Below are 20348 nucleotides of genomic sequence, written 5' to 3'. Positions count from 1 at the left end.
TGTAGCTCTACCTCATTCTTTTTAAAAGCTGCTAAGAACGATGTAATAGTCCTTGAATGAATGTACCATAATTTATTTAAGCATTTTTTATTGGTGTGTATTAAGGTCATTTCTAACTTTTTGATATTTCATATGATGCTGCTATGAACATTCTGATAACCATCTTTACTCATACTTTTGCATCTACAGGACGTAGTATGTATGCTTTTTATTTTAATAGGGGCTGCCAAATTATTCTCCAAAAAAAATTGTGCCCATAGGTAGCCCCATGATATAAATGAAGTTACCCATTTTGTTATATCCTCTCCAGAACCACTCTATGTTTTTTAATTTTTTAAATAAAAAAGAACTATATTAAGAGGTATTGCTCAAGAAGGTTTAGGATATTTGTCATTAATACTGTGAAGCTAAGGGCTGGCCCCGTGGCCGAGTGGTTAAGTTCACACACTCTCCTTCAGCGGCCCAGGGTTTCACCGGTTCGAATCCTGGGCATGGACCTAGCACCACTTATCAGGCCATGCTGAGGCAGCATCCCACATAGGTCACAGAGGGACCACAACTACAATATACAACTATAGACTGGGGGGCTTTGGGGAGAAGAAGGAAAAATGAAATCTTTTAAAAAAAAGACTGTGAAGTCAAAGAAAGTTGGGAATAAATCCTTTTTGCAGAACCATACTATGGGTAACCATATCCCAAAATCTTCTTTCAATATTGATTTTAACAGCCAGCCCCATGTTCTTCTCCAAGGATTTAGTATTAAGGATCTGGGATTTTTTCTTTTTTTGTACAGTAGTAAGACCCTGTGTTCTCCCACATGATGTCTCAGAAATCTTGCCAAGGTCTTTTTGCTTCCTGATATTCCTTATCAAGAGTGAGGAAGTTGAGGCCTACTTTGCTTAAACCTGGGCAACCTAAAGCGAGGCCAGTTTTTTAACCATCTCTTGATAAGAGGTGGGCCAGGACTTTTATTGAGGAAATCGAGCAGAATCCTTTGACAATAGCACACCCTTCATGCCATCTCAGTTTTCTTAGCTCTTTGATCTTAACTATTCTGATTATTGCCATCAGTATCCTCAGAGATAATTATAGAAGGTTGAAGTTGGAGAAAAGGGCACTCTAACCACGGTCTAAGGTACCTAGCCTAGATGATGAAAAGCAGGAAAGTGCAGAGTATAATGTAGTTTAATATTCTGCCTATCATGTGGAGATAACATTTCCCTTTGATTTGTCCCACAAATACATATTTATAAGTATAGTGATGCTTTTATTTAAGTTAATGTTACCATATTTGGAAGACTAAATACTCATTGTGGGCTCTCCCCTCAAAAAGAATCTCTCTAGCTAACCCTGGCAGCCTGTCCCACCAAGTCTTATATTTGGGTTTCTAAAGATAATTATCTGTATTGTTGAGTACGTAAAATAAGGAGAAGTCAAAAGTTACTAAATAATAGCAGACATTTAGACAGACTCTTGTGGAGTAGTAGGAGGGATTTAAGCACTGAGGCTTATCAAATCCATCTTACTAGGGAGCCAAATCAGGACTGGAAAGACCAAGCTCTTATTACTTGAATACAGGAGCACAGTGAATCTATTTGTCTTCTCTCTCTCTTTTTAATGTACTATAATGTCAAAATCCAGACGAAAAGCTAACTCTTTGAGATCTTGATATTTAGAACCCCAGTCAATATTTTAAGAATAGAATTATGTGTTGGCATGTGTGCTTCAGGGAGTCTCCTAGGTCTGCATTTGACCTCCAGCCTGATGTTTCATGTCAGTGTATTGTGCTTGCTTTTGTAGAGAATCTTTCTGTTGAAAGGTACTGAATTCTAACTAGGATGGTCACCTATAAAGCTTCTCACCTCTGCCCCCCATGTATAGTATTATATTTATACAAATTGTTCAGGGATTAGTGATGATTTGGCAGAAACAGGATCTTGAGATTATGGAACTCCATAAAGGTACTATATAATGGATGACAAGAAAAAGCCGCAGCATTTCAGCAATGCAAGAATGTTTGTTGCATTGGATAAATTTACTGTTTCAGGAATTGAGGTACCCAGATTGAGGATATATATATGTATTTGGGAGTAGAGTTGGTAATCAGTATTGAAGAAAATGGGAGATTCATGCTATTAAGGCGAGCCGTCAGGGTGGTAACAAGGCTGCCTCAAAAGAAAAAGAAAGACATCCAGCCTTTCCATCTATGGACAGATGTGCCAAATGTGGTATACACATACAATGAACAATTACTCAGCATTAAAAAGGAAGGAAATTCTCACACATGCTACAACATGGATGAACCTTGAAGATATGCTAAGTGAAATAAGCCAGTCACAAAAGGGAAAATACCATATGATTCCACTCATATGAAGTACCCAGAGTAGTCAAATTCATAGAGAAAGACATTAGAGTGGTGGTTGCCAGGGGCTAGGGGAGGGGGGAATAAGGAGTTATGATTTAATTGGTACGAAGTTTCACTTTGGGAAGATGAAAAAGTTCTAGAGATAGATGATGGTGATGGTTGCACAACAATGTGAATGTACTTAATGCCATTGAACTGTACACTTAAAAATGGTTAAAATGGTAAATTTTATGTGTATTTTATCCAAATAAAAAGAAGTTTTAAAAAACTAAGAATATTTCAAAAATGCACATAACTTTCTGTCTGATGAAATTATTAACTCAGATTATTCCTAGTTCCAAAATGTGACTGATAGCCTCTAATCACTAAACAACAAAATTTTGTTCTTAAGCTAACTCAGAAGCTTTTTACACTTAAAGTAATCAGAGATTAGAAAATCTAGCCTTTATTCTTCTCTAGATTAATGCTTCCTGACCTCCATTTTGTAACACTCCAGGTTATCTCAAGGAATATTATAAAATTCTTTAAGCACAATAACTTTAGTTTACTCAAATCTTTGAAGTACATGCCATATTGTACTTTTCGCCACTTGCGAAAGAGCTTAGCTTCTTATTCAGATCAAAATGACCTTAAAAGGTGTTCATGAGTAAGGAGGGCTGTAAGCAGAAGTGACTTATTCGCTCTGCTCCTGCTCTGCCTTGTTTTTGCAAGTGGCTTATAGTGGAGAGAGTTATCAGGCTTTAAGCAAATAAATTATTTCAAATAATAATGCTTCAAAATGAATGTTCAACCTCTGTAAGACTGAGAAAAATTCTAGGCAATAAATATTTCCTGACATTGATGTGTTAAGTGAGTTTTATAACTTTTATAATCACTATTTTTTAGGTGTTACAATATTATTATATCCTTTTTTCTTCATAACCATAAAATTCTTTATAAAGATATCCCTTCCCTAGCCTATTTCTTTTGATAACCCGAAGTGTGAAAATTGGTTTTTTACTTAAAATATTTTTAACTGATAAAATTTTTTTTTATCATCCCTTGACGTAAGTAGTTGAACTTGTCTGGTACTTACACATACATTATCAAGTGAAAGATTACTTTCTTCCCATATGTTTTATATCGGCAGTATTATCTTTGTAAATTGCTCCACCTTTTTTTGTGATTGTTTAAAAGAACTTCTGCCTTTTTTGTGTGTGTATTAACATAGCCAATTATTTATAGGCAAAAATCAGGAGAAACTACTTTATCCTATAATAAAGTTTGTCTCCATCTCTTTTTAGGATATTTTCTTTTCTGGATGTTGTTACCTTGTGTCGCTGTGCTCAGGTCTCCAGGGTAAGAATGGTTGACACAATTACAGGGGACCCCTTCCTGACACTGACAATATCAGCTTCTGTAGTAGGTGAACCGTTTACTTCAGATGTTAGCCGTGTGTTGTTATGTTTCAAAGGATGTTGTTTCACCCATGGCATATGCAAACTCGTGGAATTCTACTATATGTACTGTCTCTAACTTTAATCTTTTGGAACTCTTGACTATTTGTATAATACAAACAGAGGAAACATTTTCAGTGAAAAAGCATTAAACATACAAATTAAAAAGTTAGGCTCTGCTCAGAATTGTAGTAAGATAGTGTTCATTATGTTTTCCTGGTTTATTTTACGCACTCTCTCTCTCTCATACACACACACGCACACACACACACACACAGAAGGCTGTTGAGGGTCTAATTCTCATGTTACCTCCCTGTATTCTCTCCTCAAAAGATAATAGCCAGAATTCAATTTTTTAAAAATTGTAGGGGCCGGCCCTGTGGCCGAGTGGTTAAGTTCGTACGTTTAGCTTCAGCGGCTCAGGGTTCAGATCCTGGGTGCGGACATGGCATGGCTCATTAGGCCATGTTGAGGCAGCGTCCCACATGCCACAACTAGAAGGACCCACAACTAAAATATACAACTATGTACTGGGGGGATTTGGGGAGGGGAAAAAAAAAAACGAAAAATTGTAGAGCAAACCAGATTTCATTTTCAAAGTCGGTTTCTACAATACATTTAATTACCCATTTTTGTTAGTTGACTTTGCTGTGACAAAACAGTGAAACATCATAATCTTATTTGCTGCCACTAATAGAAAGAATAGAATCTCTGTTGTGAGTAAATTGCTTTATGAACCATTCCTAGTCTCTTTTCTAATACAGATACATAGTAATTAACTTAATAAAATGAATACCTACAAGTATCATCTTATAAGCTGGCCTTTTTGCTTGCTCATTTAACAAATATTATTGAGAACCTACTATGTACCAGATACAATCTCAGGTGCTGGATATGTAATATTGGTTATCTCATAGAGTATTGTGTTTATCTTTGTAGGTGGACTCAGTTTTTCCAAATTACCAACACCACCCCCCCTCAAGAAAACCCATAAAACTTTCTGTAGAAAATTCACCATGTCTTACTACATTGCATTTAATGTAATGTCTGCATCCTAAAAACCGTACTAAATCTGTATATCAGCTATTTTGGAAACAATTAGTAGTATTTTGATGATTTCTATTCATGACATTTCTGTCTCTGGCACTTGAATGGTTGCTCTAGACAGGGCTGGTACAAATGAGTGGGGTTTCCTTTGTGTCTCCATAATGTAGCCAAGGTCATCATTGGGAAACTACCCAGACTAGTGTCTAAACCTGTTTGGTTGCAGTGTCTCATCTCAGGAATGTTGATTTGAGTGAGTTTTAATTGTTATTTTCATTTGCAGTTCCTTTTTCCTCTTAATATGTTTTAACTTAGAAGAAAGAAAAGCACAGTGCCAATTTTCATTAAATCTGTATAGTTGGTCCATCAGTAGTTATCCTGTTATTCTCTGTACTTGAAGTATATAATTAATCTGTTTAAAAAAAAAACACGCAACTCTAGAGAAGAACCTGTCATTCCCAATCTTAGTCTCAGTTTGGCATGTTTCTTGCGTCTGGCGAAAGTAGTGTAAGGAAATGAGAACTATCAAACCAAATCAGAGGTATATTTAGCCCAAGAATCTAGTAAACAAATGATCTTTAAAAGTTTTATATGTGTCTCCCATGGCTAGCCATTCAAGAAACCATTGGAAAGCCACAGAAAGAAAAGTAACATTGAACTCCTGAGAAAAACTTAAAGATTTCTAGAGTAATAACTATTTACCCCTACAATATTTCTCGCTGATTATGTGACAGTTACCCTGTGGCTTATAAGTGTATCCACAATTTCCTTTTTAGAATTTCAGTATTGAATCTGTGTTTTAATTTGTTGTAGTAAGAGATGATATTCTAAGTTTATAACTCAACAATATTAAGACTTTTTTTATACTTTAAATTTAATAGGGAAAACTTTTAAAGGCTTTCTGATTGAAATACAGAATGATCTACAACAAATTAACTCTTACTGGAGTCATTTTTCACCTAATCCTAAAAAGTTGAAAAGCTTAGAAACTTTCTTACCTCCCTTTAGCTTACCAAAGAAGTGTATGAGAAGTCTTAAACTTTCACTGTTCTAAAATTACCCCTGAATAAAGTTGGAGGGAAAGGTGACCAACTGGAAAACATGCCTGAGTGAGTGAATTGGTAGTGAGGAAGGCATTAAGGTTCTGTTATGTGCATGGAGAAGTGATGGTATCTTCTCTAAGTCCCAGGTCACCAACCAAGTGATACTATGGATAGCAAATATATATCGAACATAGCAATATTCGTAGTACTGTCCTTTCTTTGGTTTCACCCTCAACTTATTCCTAGTTGAGGGATAGAGTAACAGACTTGATTTTTTTCATCAGCTGAACTATCTCATTTTGAGATTAGAAACTAGAATCTTCCAGTTAGAAAACAGTTTCTGACTATGCTGTTTATCACAACCTGTCCTTTCCCCACCCCCCTAATGTAAGATCTTTCATAGTTGCTAGTTTCTATAACCCCTTCATTTATGACATAATCTAATTGGAGAATTAAGTAGGAATCAGAAATAAGGCAGACCTTTTGGGAATTAATGGTGGGGAGGTGAGAAATTTTTTGGTAGGTTTCATTCATCAGTAGGTTGATTTATGAATGTGAATTTTGCTGTTTTTCCCCTTCGTTTCAGCTTCTGCTCATTCTGTCTCTTTTTCTTCACAATAGGCCTGGAATGTTCTGGCTCTGGATGGCAGTAACTGGCAGCGAATTGACCTGTTTGATTTCCAGAGGGATATTGAGGTATAATTATGTGGTGTGTGGCCCCATTTCTCTTGTTAGAATGTAATTACAGCATGGCACAGATTAGCCCCAACCATATAAATCTCCTTTCCCTGGAGAGGGAAACTGTTAATTTCACTGCATCTGAACTTCGTGGGAGCCTGCAACGTTCCCAAGAGCTTGTTCAGTTTTTGAGAATTATTTTACTCAAAAAAGACTAAATTATTTAGTTCTAATAGGACTAAAAAAAATTTTTTTTTTTTGCAGTGGAAATGTGAACCTGTGTTTGCTTATTTTAAGGAAGTCTTTTGGTGTGTGTTTATTGAAGAATAAGTAGAGTTAACAACTTGTTGGGGGATGGTATTTGCATAAGTTATTCTTGAGATGAGCGTTTTGGTTCTTGGGGAGCCTATGGATAGTTTTTTATGGAGAATGAAAAAAGAATAAAGCCAAAATCATTTATTTTGCTAGGGAGAGATTTCTTTCTTTTCTCACTTCCCACATATTTCATTGCTTAGTATAGCCTATTATCTCTGAGATGGAGAAGCATAATGGCTTAAGCTTAAATTATTCTAACCTGAATTTGAGCTCTGTGGTCTTTGGGTTTTTCATCAGGAGAGTGGAAATAATAGCTTCCTCATTGTGTTATAAGGATTAAATGAGATTTAGATTTAGAATTTTTTTTTAATTGGGTTTTTTTTTTTTACATTCCAGTGAAACTTAATTGTCTTGAGGATTCATGTAAGAAGTTTAGAAAGAGCTTCAATGAACCTTTCATTATTTTCAGAAAGTGCTTTTAAAATAATACCCACTGACATTATGGTGGGTTTTTTTTTTTCACATTTCTCTAATCCTTATGGATGTAAATATTTAAAGCAACATGACCCACAAAATCATTAAACAAGCTTTCATTAAGTGTTCATTGAGTCTCTGATGTGTTTACAGTATTATAGTAAGCACTTTGGAAAGGATACAGAAATAATAAAGAGAGTTAATGTCCTTCAGTAACTGCGATATAACCAGGAGGGCAGTCTACATTAATATGGTGGCATAAGAGAACTACAGAGCACCATTTCTTAATACAGTGTATCTGAAAATTGAACAAAATAACAACAGAGGGTTTAGGTATGTTTTCAAGTAGATGGGTTAATGAGGAAAGCTTTCTTATAGTAAGTTGAAATTTTCATAATTAATTAGGTCTTTAAAATGAACAGATGTCATCCTTGTTTACAAATTAATAAAAATGAGGATATTTTCTTTTCAAAAACAATGCGGTGGCTTATCTTTCTGTTTACTTGTTCTTTTTTACAGGGCCGGGTAGTGGAGAATATTTCCAAAAGATGTGGGGGCTTTTTACGAAAGTTAAGTCTTCGTGGGTGTCTTGGCGTAGGAGACAATGCATTAAGGTAAGAACATAACTACTGATTAACTGATCATCTTGACTCTTAAAGTGAAGAATAGTATCTCACTCAGAAAAGGCTAAAATAGTTTTTATATTCCTAGGCTATTCTGAAAAAATCAGATTCCCTGTATCATAAATGATTGTTTTGGAACCTTGAGTAAATTCTTTTTTAGTTTGTTTACTCAAAGTTAGGATAATTTGGGGGCCAGCCTGGTGGCATAGTGGTTAAGTTTGCATGCTCTACTTTGTTGGCCTGGGGTTTGGAGGTTAGGATCCCAGGTGCAGACCGAGAACCGCTTATCAAAGCCACACTGTGGTGGCATCCCACATAAAATAGAAGATTGGCACAGATGTTAGCTCAGGGCCAATCTTCCTCACCAAAAAAAAAAAAAAAACAACAACAACAACACACACACACAAAAAGGATAATTTTAACTTTGGTTGACAAAAAGATCAATGTTTAAAAGTTTATAGTTGAACATTAATTTGTTTGTAATTGTGAGCTACTTTTGTACCAACGTCCAATATTACCAATAACATCTTTTAGTATTATTTTTTTAATGCCTTGAATTGTGCCCATTTAATTTCACACCTTTTACTTTGTTTCTTTCCTGTAAAGGACCTTTGCACAAAACTGTAGGAACATTGAAGTACTGAATCTCAATGGGTGTACAAAGACTACAGACGCGTAAGTATTTTGTTTTAGAAGGGTAAGTCACAGTCCCTTGTGTCCTGCCTCCGTTAGCTTTAAATACAGGCTACTAAACACATTTAGCAAATTTCATTTTGGTTTTATAGAGGAAAGAGATTTTAAAAGCTGAAAGTGACATTAAAGTAAAAATGGAATAAGAAACTTATTTTGGAATCTGGCCCAAATCCTAGCTTGATTTTTTTTTTTTTAATATTTTATTTTTCCTTTTTCTCCCCAAGACCCCTGGTACATAGTTGTGTATTTTTAGTTGTGGGTCCTTCTAGTTGTGGCACGTGGGACGCCGCCTCAGCATGACTTGATGAACAGTGCCACGTCGTGCCCAGGATTCGAACAGGCGAAACCCTGGGCTGCCGAAGCAGAGTGCGCAAACTTAACCACTTGGCCACGGGGCTGGCCCTCCTATCTTGATATTTCAAGTGAAACTTCAAAATTGTAGTCAGTGAATATGCAGTAGAGGTACTAATAATACAAATTACTAGGACTACTTATATTTCAGTAAGATACTAGGAGCTATCATTCAAAAGACAAAGTAAACAGATAATTCTATAAAAAGATGTAAAATCTTAAACACAGGACTAAACATTGATTATGATAATCAATATTGAGAGCATTTATTATTATATAGTATGTGTGCTGCTGAAGAGAGCACTGAGAGCATTTGTTAAACGACTCTTTAAATATTTTGCACTGTGTCTGTGTCAGTCACAATATGAAAGAAATAAAACATAATCCTGGGGCTGGCCCTGTGGCCGAGTGGTTAAGTTTTCACGCTCTGCTTCGGGGGCCCAGGGTTTCACCAGTTCAGATCCTGAGCACGGACATGGCATCACTTGTTGGGCCATGTTGAGGTGGTGTCCCACGTGCTACAACTAGAAGGACCCACAACTAAAATGTATAACTATGTACTGGGAAGGTTTGGGGGAAAAAAAAGCAGGAAAAAAAAAAAAGATTGGCAACAGTTGTTAGCTCAGGTGCCAATCTTTAAAAAAAAAAAAACCATAATCCTTTATTCTTGAGAGTTTATTGTCAACAGACACAATAGACATAAAAGGTAGACATGAAAAACATTCAGCCCAAAGATATATATTGATAATAACATATATCAAATAACATTTAAATATTATGTAGGAAAATTTTTGCTTATCATGAGGTGAAGCAAAGCCATTGAAGAAGCATGTTTACACAGAGAGGGGCCAGGATTATTCACTGAATCTTCCTGTTCAGAAAGGCCTCATGAGATCTTTAGAATTTGAACAAAGGGAAGTGGAAGACACTCCAAGTACAGGGTACACATTGTTTATTTTATTCTTTTCTTTGAGGTTGCAACACTGTTAACTTTTAATATAGAAAGTGTCTGAAAGACACTTATGGCTATTAATTCTGCTAACAAGTATTACTCCTATGGATTGATTTGGAAACCTCTAATGTGAGAGACAAATTTACTACCCTCCCCCACCATGACTTATACCAGTAGCCCTTCATTTACTTTAGATAAATTACCTGTTTATTTTTTTTCCTTTGAATACTTAATGTTACAGAGATTGGGAATTTGACTGCTTGGTATCTAGAAAAGTGACATATTATTTACTCTTTTTTCAAGGTATCTATCTCAGATACCAAAAATACACTGGCAAAAATATAAATGATTTATATACGAGGCTATTAAGTTTTACTGTTTGTAATAACAAATACTGCATTATTTTTAATAGCGAAAGACATTAAACAACTCAAATGAGTATCAGTAGAGGACTGGTTAAATAAAAGGAATGAGGAGAATCTCTGTATAGTAGTCCAGAGTGATCTCCAGTACATATTGTTAAATTAAGAAAGCAAACTATGGAGGAGTTTGTATAATAAGATACTTTTTTGTAGGGCCGGGGAGATAATACAAATATATTTCCGTATTTACTTATATTTTCAAAAAGAAACAGTAATTAACTATTTAATCAAAAACTGATAAAAATAGTTACTTATGGGGGAGAGAGAAGGCATGAACAAGCAGGGATGAAAGGGAGACCTCTGAATATCATGTTTTATAATTTTACTTTAATAGCCATGTAATTGTTTTACATAATTAAAACATGAATTAAGGGCTGGCCCCATGGCCAAGTGGTTAAGTTCATATACTCTGCTTCAGCAGCCCAGGGTTTCCCAGTTCGGATCCTGGGCACGGACCTAGCAGCACTCATCAAGCCGTGCTGTGGTGGCATCCCACGTAGAAGAACTAGAATGACCTAGAACTAGGATATACAACTATGTACTGGGGCTTTGGGGAGGAAAAAAAACAAACGTGAATTAAGTCAAAAAGAAATCAAAGCAGTCCCTAAAAATTGAAAACAAAACACACAAACCTAACCATGTCAAGTTGGAGCTATAATCACAGAGAGAAAAATTACTTCTACTGACTTTTGATTTCTTATGAAAAATTTTAAACATTCCAAAGTAGGCAAAATAGTATAGTAAACCTATCACATAGCTTCAAATTGATAATTGAGAAATTAATCCCTTTATGGCTCATCTTGTTTCATCTGTACCCCCACTCACCTACCCCTTCTTATTTTATATTATTTTGAAAAAAATCCTAGACATCGTATTATTTAATCTGTAAATATGCATTTCTAAAATATGCATCTCTAAAAGATAAAAGCACATTAACTTTATCACTCCTACAAAAAAAATTTAATATCTTAAAATCGTTAAATAACCACTGGTCAGTGTTCAGATTTTTGCCTGAACTAGTGACATTAGAAATGCAATATTTTAAACACAATATAGAAGAAAATTATACAAACTTTAAAAATCAAAGACAGAGACTTCTGCTTTTGACCATGATGATAACTGCCCTCCTGCTGTAAACAACTATAAAACTGTACAAAACATAGGAAACAACCAGTTTGAAATGTTAGACAACATGCAACACAGGACTGAGAAACAAATGAGGTAAGCCATATGATTACCCTGGCTTTCAGCCTGATGGCATTTTCCAGATAATGGCACAAGGAGAAGGAACGCAAGAAGAGCACAAAGTTCTGGTTGATTTGAAGAGAAAGAGATCAGAGTTCAGGGAGACCAGAGTGGCTGTAATTTCTGTCTAGAGAAGGGGGACCTACTCAGAAAAGGTCTACAGAAATCTACATAGATTTGGCTGAATAGTAAACTATGTATGCACATATTGAGACCCCACAAAGCTGGGCAAAGAACATCTAATAAGGAAAGAGCAATTACTGGGAAACTGTAAACTGAAGAATTCCAAGAATTTAAATAAGGCTTGGAGAAGTTCTAACTACACAAAATGGAGAAAGCTCGTGGAACACCTTGGGACATTTAGAAAGAGATTTCAGAAAGCTCGTTCCTTGGTAGTAGAGCTGAACTAAACCTGCCCTAATAATGATTAAAAGAAAAAATTTAGGATCAGATTGAACCACAACTAACTTAACTGCCTGCCAAATCAAAACTCAACATTCTTTAAAGAAGACGACAAAATCTAGACACTCAGAAATGTAGCATACAGAATTTACATCATTTAGTCGACAATTACAGTACATGCAGCGAAGCAGGAAATGATAGCTGAAGAAGAACCAGAAGAAAAACCTGTCAATAGAAACAGACCTAGAAAGGACAGAGATTATAAAATTGACCAAAAAAGAGTTTTAAAAAAGCAGTTACCAGGGCCAACCTGGTGGCGTAGTGGTTAAATTCACACACTCCTCTTTAGCGGCCTGGGGTTCACCAATTCAGATCCCGGACACAGACCTACATACCGGTTATTAAGCCATGCTGTGGCAGGCATCCCACATGTAAAAAAAGTAGAGGAAGATGGGCATGGATGTTAGCTCGGGGCTAATCTCCCTCAAAAGAAAAAAACAAGTACATATATGCTCAAGAATTTAAAGAAAACTTAAAGATAATATGGAGATTAAGAGTAAAAGGATGGGAAAAGATATACTATTACTAATGACAGGAAACTTTACTGATTTTTTTTATATCAAATGATGTAAACATCAGGAAAAAGGGTAAATGGAAAAGATATTAAATAGTATCCTCCTCTTTTAGTAAATGGTTAAACTAGTAGACAAAAAAACAGTGTAAAGCTATAGAAGTCTTGAAAACACTTTCAGTGAACTTGTCCTATTTGACATTTATGGAATGCTGTACCAAAAAGCACCCCAAAAAGCATTCTTTTTTTTTTTTTTAAGGTATGCTTTTTTTTGGTCCTGAGCTAACATCTGTTGTCACTCTTCCTTTTTTTTTCTTATTTTTCTTCCCAAAACCCCAGTACATAGTTGTATATCCTAGTTAAAAGTCCTTCTGGTTCTTCTGTGTAGGATACTGCCACAGCGTGGCTTGAAGAGCGGTGTGTAGGTCCACACCCAGGATCTGAACCGACAAACCCTGGGCCACCAAAGTGGAGTGCACAAACTTAACCACTACACTACCAGGCCAGCCCCCAAAAAAGCATTCTTTTGCACTTGGAATATTCAATAAGACACACCAAATAATGGTTGTAAAACAAATTTCAATCAATTTAGAAGGCTTGAAATCATGTTGAGTGTGTTCTATAGCCTCAACAAAATTAATGTAGATGTCAGTAATACTTATCTATAAAATTTAAAAATTAAGTATTACACTTCTGAATAACCCATGGGCCAAGGGATAAATTACAAAGAAAATTAGAAAATATGTTTTGTTATGTGATAATGAAAACACAACGTTTGAAACTTGTGGAATCCACCAAAGGCGGTGCTTGGAGCAAACTGTATACCTTTAAATGCTTACATTAGAAAAGAAAGATTGAGAGTCAAGGCTCTAAATCTAGTTTTTAGAAAACTAGAAAAAGAAAAATAAATCCACAATAAGTAAAAGGAAAGAAGAGAAAAAGTAATGGTGGAAATCAGTGAAATAAAAAATAGGCGTAGAGTAGAGAAAATCCGTGAAAGCAGAAGCTGGTTCTTTGAAATAGAATCAGTAAGCTTAGGGGGCCGGCCCAGTGGCATAGTGGTTGGGTTCCCATGCTTCACTTCAGCAGCCTGGGGTTTGCGGATTCAGAACCCTGGGCGAGGACCTACACACCACTCATCAAGCCATGCTGTTGTGGTGTCCCACATACAAAATAGAGGAAGATTGACACAGATGTTGTTAGCTCAGTGACAATCTTTCTGAAGCAAAAAGAGAAGATTGACAGCAGCTATTAGCTTAGGGCCAATCTTCCTTAGCAGACAAACAAAAAAAAAACATTAAGCTTGGTCACCTTCTGTCTAGATTAGTCAAGAAAGAAGACATTAATTGCCAGTACCAAGATTGTAAAAAGAAATATCACTATAGACTCTACACGTATTAAAAGGTTAATAAGAGAACATAATGAGCAATTTTATGCCAATAATTTGACAGCTTAGATAAAATGGATACATTCTTTGAAAGACACAAATTACCAAAACTGACAAGAAGAAATAGAAGATCTGAATAGCCTTATGTCTTTAAAAATTGGATTGATGATTAAAAACCTTACCACCAAAAACAAAAAACCTCTAGGCTTAGATAGCTTCAGTATTGAATTCTATTGAACATTTCAGAAAGAAATGATATTAATCATAAAAAAATCTTTCAAAAAAATGAAGGAGGAGGAAGAGGGAAGACTTTCTAACTCATTTTTTGAGGTCGTCAAAAATCAGACAAGAATTACAAGAAAAGGAAACTACTGGCCAATGTTCCTCATGGACATGTAAACATCCTTAAGAAAATATTGTCAAATTGAATTCACAGTATATGAAGAGTCATAAATCATAATCAATTTGGATTTATCCCAGAAATACAAGGTTGTTTTAACATGCAAAATCAGTATTAAGTTCCAACTTGATAAAAGATCAAAGAAGAAAAATCGTATGATCATTTCAATAGGTCCAACAAAAGTATTTTACAGAATTAAATACCCATTAATGGTAAAATCTCTAAACAAACTAGGAGAAGATAATTTCGTCAACCTGATAAATTTTGTATATGAAAAACCTCCTACTAACATCATATTTAATCATAAAAGACTGAACACTTTCTCCCTAAGGTCAGAAACAAAGCAAGGTCTTGGGTCTACTACATCTATTCAACATGATACTGGAAGTCCATTTAGTACAATAAAGGGATGGGGGATGGCATGCAGATTGGAAAGTAAGAAATAAATGGCATGATATGGTTCAAGTGAGGAAACATGACAAATAGGCAAAGATCAATGTTGTAGCTACCTACCAGCATGGGACAATTTAAAAAATTTTTGAATATAACATGGTAACATCTAAGAACATAAAATACTTAAGGATAAACTTAAAAATATGTGCAAGTCATATATACTAAAACTAGATTTTTAAAAATTAGATCTTAACAGTTCTCATCACAAGAAAAAAACTGGAGCTGTATGTGGTGATGGATGGACTTATTGTGGTGATCATTTTGCAATATATACATATATTCAATCATTTTGTTGTATACCTGAAACTAATATGTCAATTATATCTCAATTTTTGAAGTATTTGCATGTGATAAAAGGACAGTATAATGACAATAACTTGTTAAATAGAGAATGTCAGTAAAGAGATAGAAATTGTAAAATGCAAGCCAAATGGAAATTCTGGAATTGGAAATATAATATCTGAAAAATTCACTAGCAGTCTCAATAGCACATTAAAGATAATAGAACAAAATAAAGAGATGTTGGTCAAAGGATACAAACCTGTAGTTATAAGACAAGTTCCAGGGATCTAATATATAGCATGATGACTATAGTTAACAATGCTGTATTGTATACTTGAAAGTTGCTATGAGAGTAGATTTTAAATGTTTCCACAAAGCGACAGCAAAATGGTAGTTATGTGAGGTGAAGAATATGTTAACTGACTTTATTGTGGTAAACATTTGATGATGTATTTGTTTAACAAATCATCACATTATACACATTAAACTTGCACAGTGTTATATGTCATTATATCTCAGTAAAGCTGGCAGGGGGAGGATAGCACAACAGATAATCAGTAAACTTAAAGATCTGTAGAAATCATCCAGTCTGAAGAACAGAGAGAATTAAAGAAAAATGGACAGAGCCTCAAGAGACCTGTTGGTCAAGAGTACCAACATTCGTAAAATGGGAATCCTAGGTGAGAGGAGGGGCAGAAAAAAAAATGTGAGGAATTAGTGGCAGAAAACTTACCAAATTTGATGAAAAATATTATTCTGCAGGTCTAAGAAGTTCAGTGTACCCAAGAAGGATAAAAACAGATATCCACACCCAGACACATTAGAGCCAAACTGTTGAAAACTAAAAACAAGGAGAAAATTTTGAAAGCAGCAAGAGGAAAATAACTCATATACAAGAAATATATGATTAATGGATAACCTAATCATAAACAGTGGAAGCCAGAGCCACGTGACGTGTTCAGTGGACTGAAAGGAAAAAAGAATTCTCTGTCTAGCAAAACTGTCCTTCAAAAATGAAGGCCAAGTTATGACATTGCTATATAAACAAAAACGGAGAGAATTTGTTGCTAGCGAATGTGCCTCATAAGAAATACTAGAGGAAGTCCTTCAGGATGAAAGGAAATAAATACCATACAGTAACTCAAATCCATAGGAATTGGTAACTGAAGAGCATCAGAAGTGGTAAATATGTGGGTGAATCTAAGACTCCGTAACTTTCTCATATCTTCTTTTAACTTCTTTGGAAGATATAAGACTATATAAAGCAATAATTATAACACTGTGTTAGATTTATAACATATATAGAAGTAATACATGAAATATATTTGAACATATGAAAATAAAAGCACAAAGGTGGGAGCAGGGAATGGTGATATATTGGAGCAAAATGCCTGTTTTGTGAGAATTAAGTTGTTATTCTGAAATAGATTGTGGTAAATTAAGATACGTATTGTAATCTGTGAGCAAACTAAGAAAATAACTCAAAAAAAAAGTAAAAAATCAACAGAGGAATTGAAATGGTACACTTAACATAAGAAAACGGTAAAAGAGAAACAGAAAAACAAACCAAAAAAAGCATGAAACAGATAGAAAAAGGATAGCAAAATGGGACACAAAATCCAACCATATCAGTAATTCTATTAAAAGAAGACAGAGATTGTCAGTATGGATTAAAAAACACGACCCAACTATGCACTGTCTACAAGAGACATACTTCAGATCCAAAGACAGAAATAGGTTGAAAAGTAAACAGATGGAAAAATGCATACTACGCAAATAGAACACTCCACCCAATGAATACAGAATAAATATTCTTTACAAACAGACTTGGAACATTCTCCAGGATAGAGCATAGATTGGACCACTAAACAAGCCTTAATAAATTTAAGAAGATTAAAGTCATATACAATGTTCTCTGACCAGAACTAGAGAATTAAAACTAGATATTCATAAGAGAACAAAATCTGGGGAAACCCCAAGTATTTGCAAATTAAGCAACACACTTCTGAATAACCCATTAGTTAAAGACAAAAATCACAAGAGAAATTTTAAAAATATTTTCAACTGAAAGAAAATGAAAAGCCATCAAAATTTAGGGGATGCAACTACAGCAGTGATAGAGTTCTGAATTCCTATGTCAGAAAAGAGGAAAGAAAGCTGAAATCAATAACAAACTTCAACATTAGGAAATTAGAAAAAGAAGAGCAAACTAAGCCCAAACCAAGAAGAAGAAGGAAATAACAAAGATTAGATTGGATATCAGTGAAATAGGAAGCAGAAAAACAGTAATAAAATCGATGAAACCAAAAGCTAGTTCTTTGGAAAAAAATCCAAGGGCCGGCCTGGTGATGCAGCGGTTAAGTTCGCACGTTCCGCTTCTCGGTGGCCCAGGGTTCACTGGTTTAGGTCGCGGGTGCAGACCTGGCACCTCTTCGCAAAAGTCATGCTGTGATAGGTGTCCCACGTATAAAGTGGAGGAAGATGGGCATGGATGTTAGCTCAGGGCCAGTCTTCCTCAGCAAAAAGAGGAGGATTGGCAGTAGTTAGCTCAGGGCTAATCTTCCTCAAAAAAAAGAAAAGAGAAAAAAATCCAAAGAATTTGCAAACCTAGACTAAGAACGTAAGAGAGAAGACACAAGTTATCAAAAGCAAGAATGAAGGAGAGGACTTCAAAAATATCATGAATAACTTTATGCCAACAAATTAAACCTAGATGAAATGGACAAATTCCTGGGAAGACACAAATTACCAAATTTGACTCAAGAAAATAATAGACAATCTGAACAGATCTATGACAAGTAAATTCAGTGAACAATTTAAAATCATCCCACGAAGAACAGCCCGGGCCCAGATGGCTTCACTGGTGAGTTCCAGCAAATACTTAAAGAAGAAATAATATTGATCTTCAAACTGATTCATGAAAAAAGGAAACACTTCATAACTTACTCTGTGAGGCCAGTATTCTTCCCATAGCAAGCCAAACAAAGACATCACAATAAAAGGAAATCCACTGATCAGTATCCCTCAGGAACACAAATGCAAAAGTACTTAACAAAATTTTAGCAAACTGAATCTAGCAACATATAAAAGGATTTTGGATCATAACCAAGTGGGATTTATCCCAGAAATACAATTGTGATTTAACATCTGAAAATTGATTAATGTAATATCTCATAGTAATTAGTAGAATAAAGCAGGAGTCAGCAAACTTTTTTTATATGGTGCTGAATAAGTAACTATTTAGGCTTCATTGGTCATACAGTCTCTGTCACAACTACTCCGCCCTGGTGGTGTTTTACAAAAGCAGCCATAGACAATACATAAACAAATGAGCATGGCTGTGCTCCAATAAAACTGTTTCTGGGTGCTCGCTTCTGAATTTCATATAATTTTCGCATGTTACTAAATAGTATCTTCTTTTGATTTTCTTTAAACCATTTAAAAAGCGTCAAAACCATTCTTGACTTGTGGGCCACATACAACTGGTGAGATTTACTGCCCTCTGGAATGAAGGACAAAACCACATGGTCATCTCAGTTTGATAGGCAGCCTCTAAAATGGCCCTCAAATAATCCCTGCCTCCTAGTATTCACACCCTTGTGTAATCTTTTCCCCTTGAGCATGGACTGGACCTAGTGACTCATTTCTAACAATAGAATACTGCAGAAGAGATTGGATGTCGCTTTGGAGATTAGGTTACAAAAAGACTGTGGCTTCCGTCTTGCTCTACTTTCTCTCGGGGCTCTGGCTCTGGGGGAGGCAAGCTGCCCTGTTGTGAGTAGCTCTGTGGAGAGGCCCGTGTGGCAAGGAACTGAGGTCTCCAGCCAACAGCCAGCAAGGACCTGAAACCTACCAAAACCCAAATGAGTGAGCTTGGAATTGGACCTTCTGAGTTCTGCCAACAGCCACCGAAATGAGCTTGGAAGGGAATCTGCCCCCAGTTAACCTTTGAGATGATTGCAACTGTGGCCAATACCTTGATTGCAGCCTTGTGAGAGGTGGAGTCAGAGGCATCTTGCTAAGCTGCCTGTGCCTATATTCCTGACCCCAAAGCTGTGAGATACTAAAGATTTGTTGTTTTAAGTTGCTCAGTTTTGGGGTAATTTGTTATGCAATGATAGATAACTAATACATCATTAGATAAAGAAAAAGTGCATGACAAAATGCAACATCCATTCATGATAAAAATTCTCAGCAAAGTAGGAATAGAAGGGAATTTCCTCAATCTGATCAAAGGCATCTGTGACAAACCTACTGCTCACTTAATGGTGAAAGACTGAGTGCTGTACCCTAACATCAGGAGAAAGACAAGAATGTTAACTCTGGCCATTTCTGTTCAGTGTTCTATTGGAGATTCTAGCCAGTGCAGTAAGTTTGAAAAAATAAAAAGAGCATAGGAAAGAAGTAAAACTGTCTTTACTTGCAGATAACATAATTCTAAAAGAAGTGCCAGATAGCTACACTGGAAACCAGAAAACATTACTGAGAGAAATTAAAGAAAACATATCAAGAATATATAGGGAACTCTCGCGGTCAATAATAAGGCAACCTAATTAAAAATGTGGTAAACACTTGGATAGACATTTCACCAAGGAAAGAGACGAATGGCTAATATAAGCAGAAGAAAGCATGTTCATTACAGAATTGTAAAAGTCATAATACGATTACACTCTATACCCAATAAGATGACTAAAATCAAAGAGACACTGCCAAGTGTTAGCAAGAATGTGGAGAAACTGAGACCTTCATTCATTGCTGTTGGGAATGTAAAATGATACAGCCACGTTGGAGAACAGTTTGGCAGTTTGTGAAAAATTCAAACGGGCCGGCCCCGTGGCCGAGTGGTTAAGTTCGCGCACTCTGCTTTGGCGGCCCAGCATTTTGTCAGTTCAAATCCTGGGCACGGATATGGCACCAATGCTGAGGTGGCTTCCCACATGCTAAGGACCCACAACTAAAAATACACAACTGTGTACCGGGGGGCTTTGGGAGACAAAGGAAAAATCAAATCTTAAAAAAAAAAAAGTCAAACATAGGGGCCAGCCCCATGGCTGAGTGGTTAAATTTGTGCACGCCACTTTGGAGGCCCAGGGTTTCGTCAGTTTAGATCCTAGCCTCACTCATCAAGCCATGCTGAGACAGCATCCCAAATAGCACAGCAAGAAGGACCTGCAACTAGAATATACAACTATGTACTGGGGGCTTTGGGGAG

General features: G+C 35.8%; 1 protein-coding gene across 4 annotated transcripts in view; it reads left to right on the top strand.

Annotated features, from left to right (window-relative positions):
- FBXL20 (F-box and leucine rich repeat protein 20) overlaps nt 1-20348 on the top strand; it is a 102489-nt gene that overhangs the window by 64776 nt on the left and 17365 nt on the right. For all 4 annotated transcript variants that reach the window (XM_046675493.1, XM_046675494.1, XM_046675495.1 and 1 more), the window contains 4 exons: nt 3649-3703; nt 6510-6584; nt 7875-7969; nt 8585-8653. In XM_046675493.1, the coding sequence (XP_046531449.1) occupies nt 3649-3703; nt 6510-6584; nt 7875-7969; nt 8585-8653 (294 nt within the window). The remainder of the gene's footprint in view (nt 1-3648; nt 3704-6509; nt 6585-7874; nt 7970-8584; nt 8654-20348) is intronic.

This window comes from Equus quagga, chromosome 11 (assembly GCF_021613505.1).
Source record: "Equus quagga isolate Etosha38 chromosome 11, UCLA_HA_Equagga_1.0, whole genome shotgun sequence".
NCBI lineage: Eukaryota > Metazoa > Chordata > Mammalia > Perissodactyla > Equidae > Equus > Equus quagga.
This window is presented reverse-complemented; position numbering and strand designations above follow the sequence as displayed.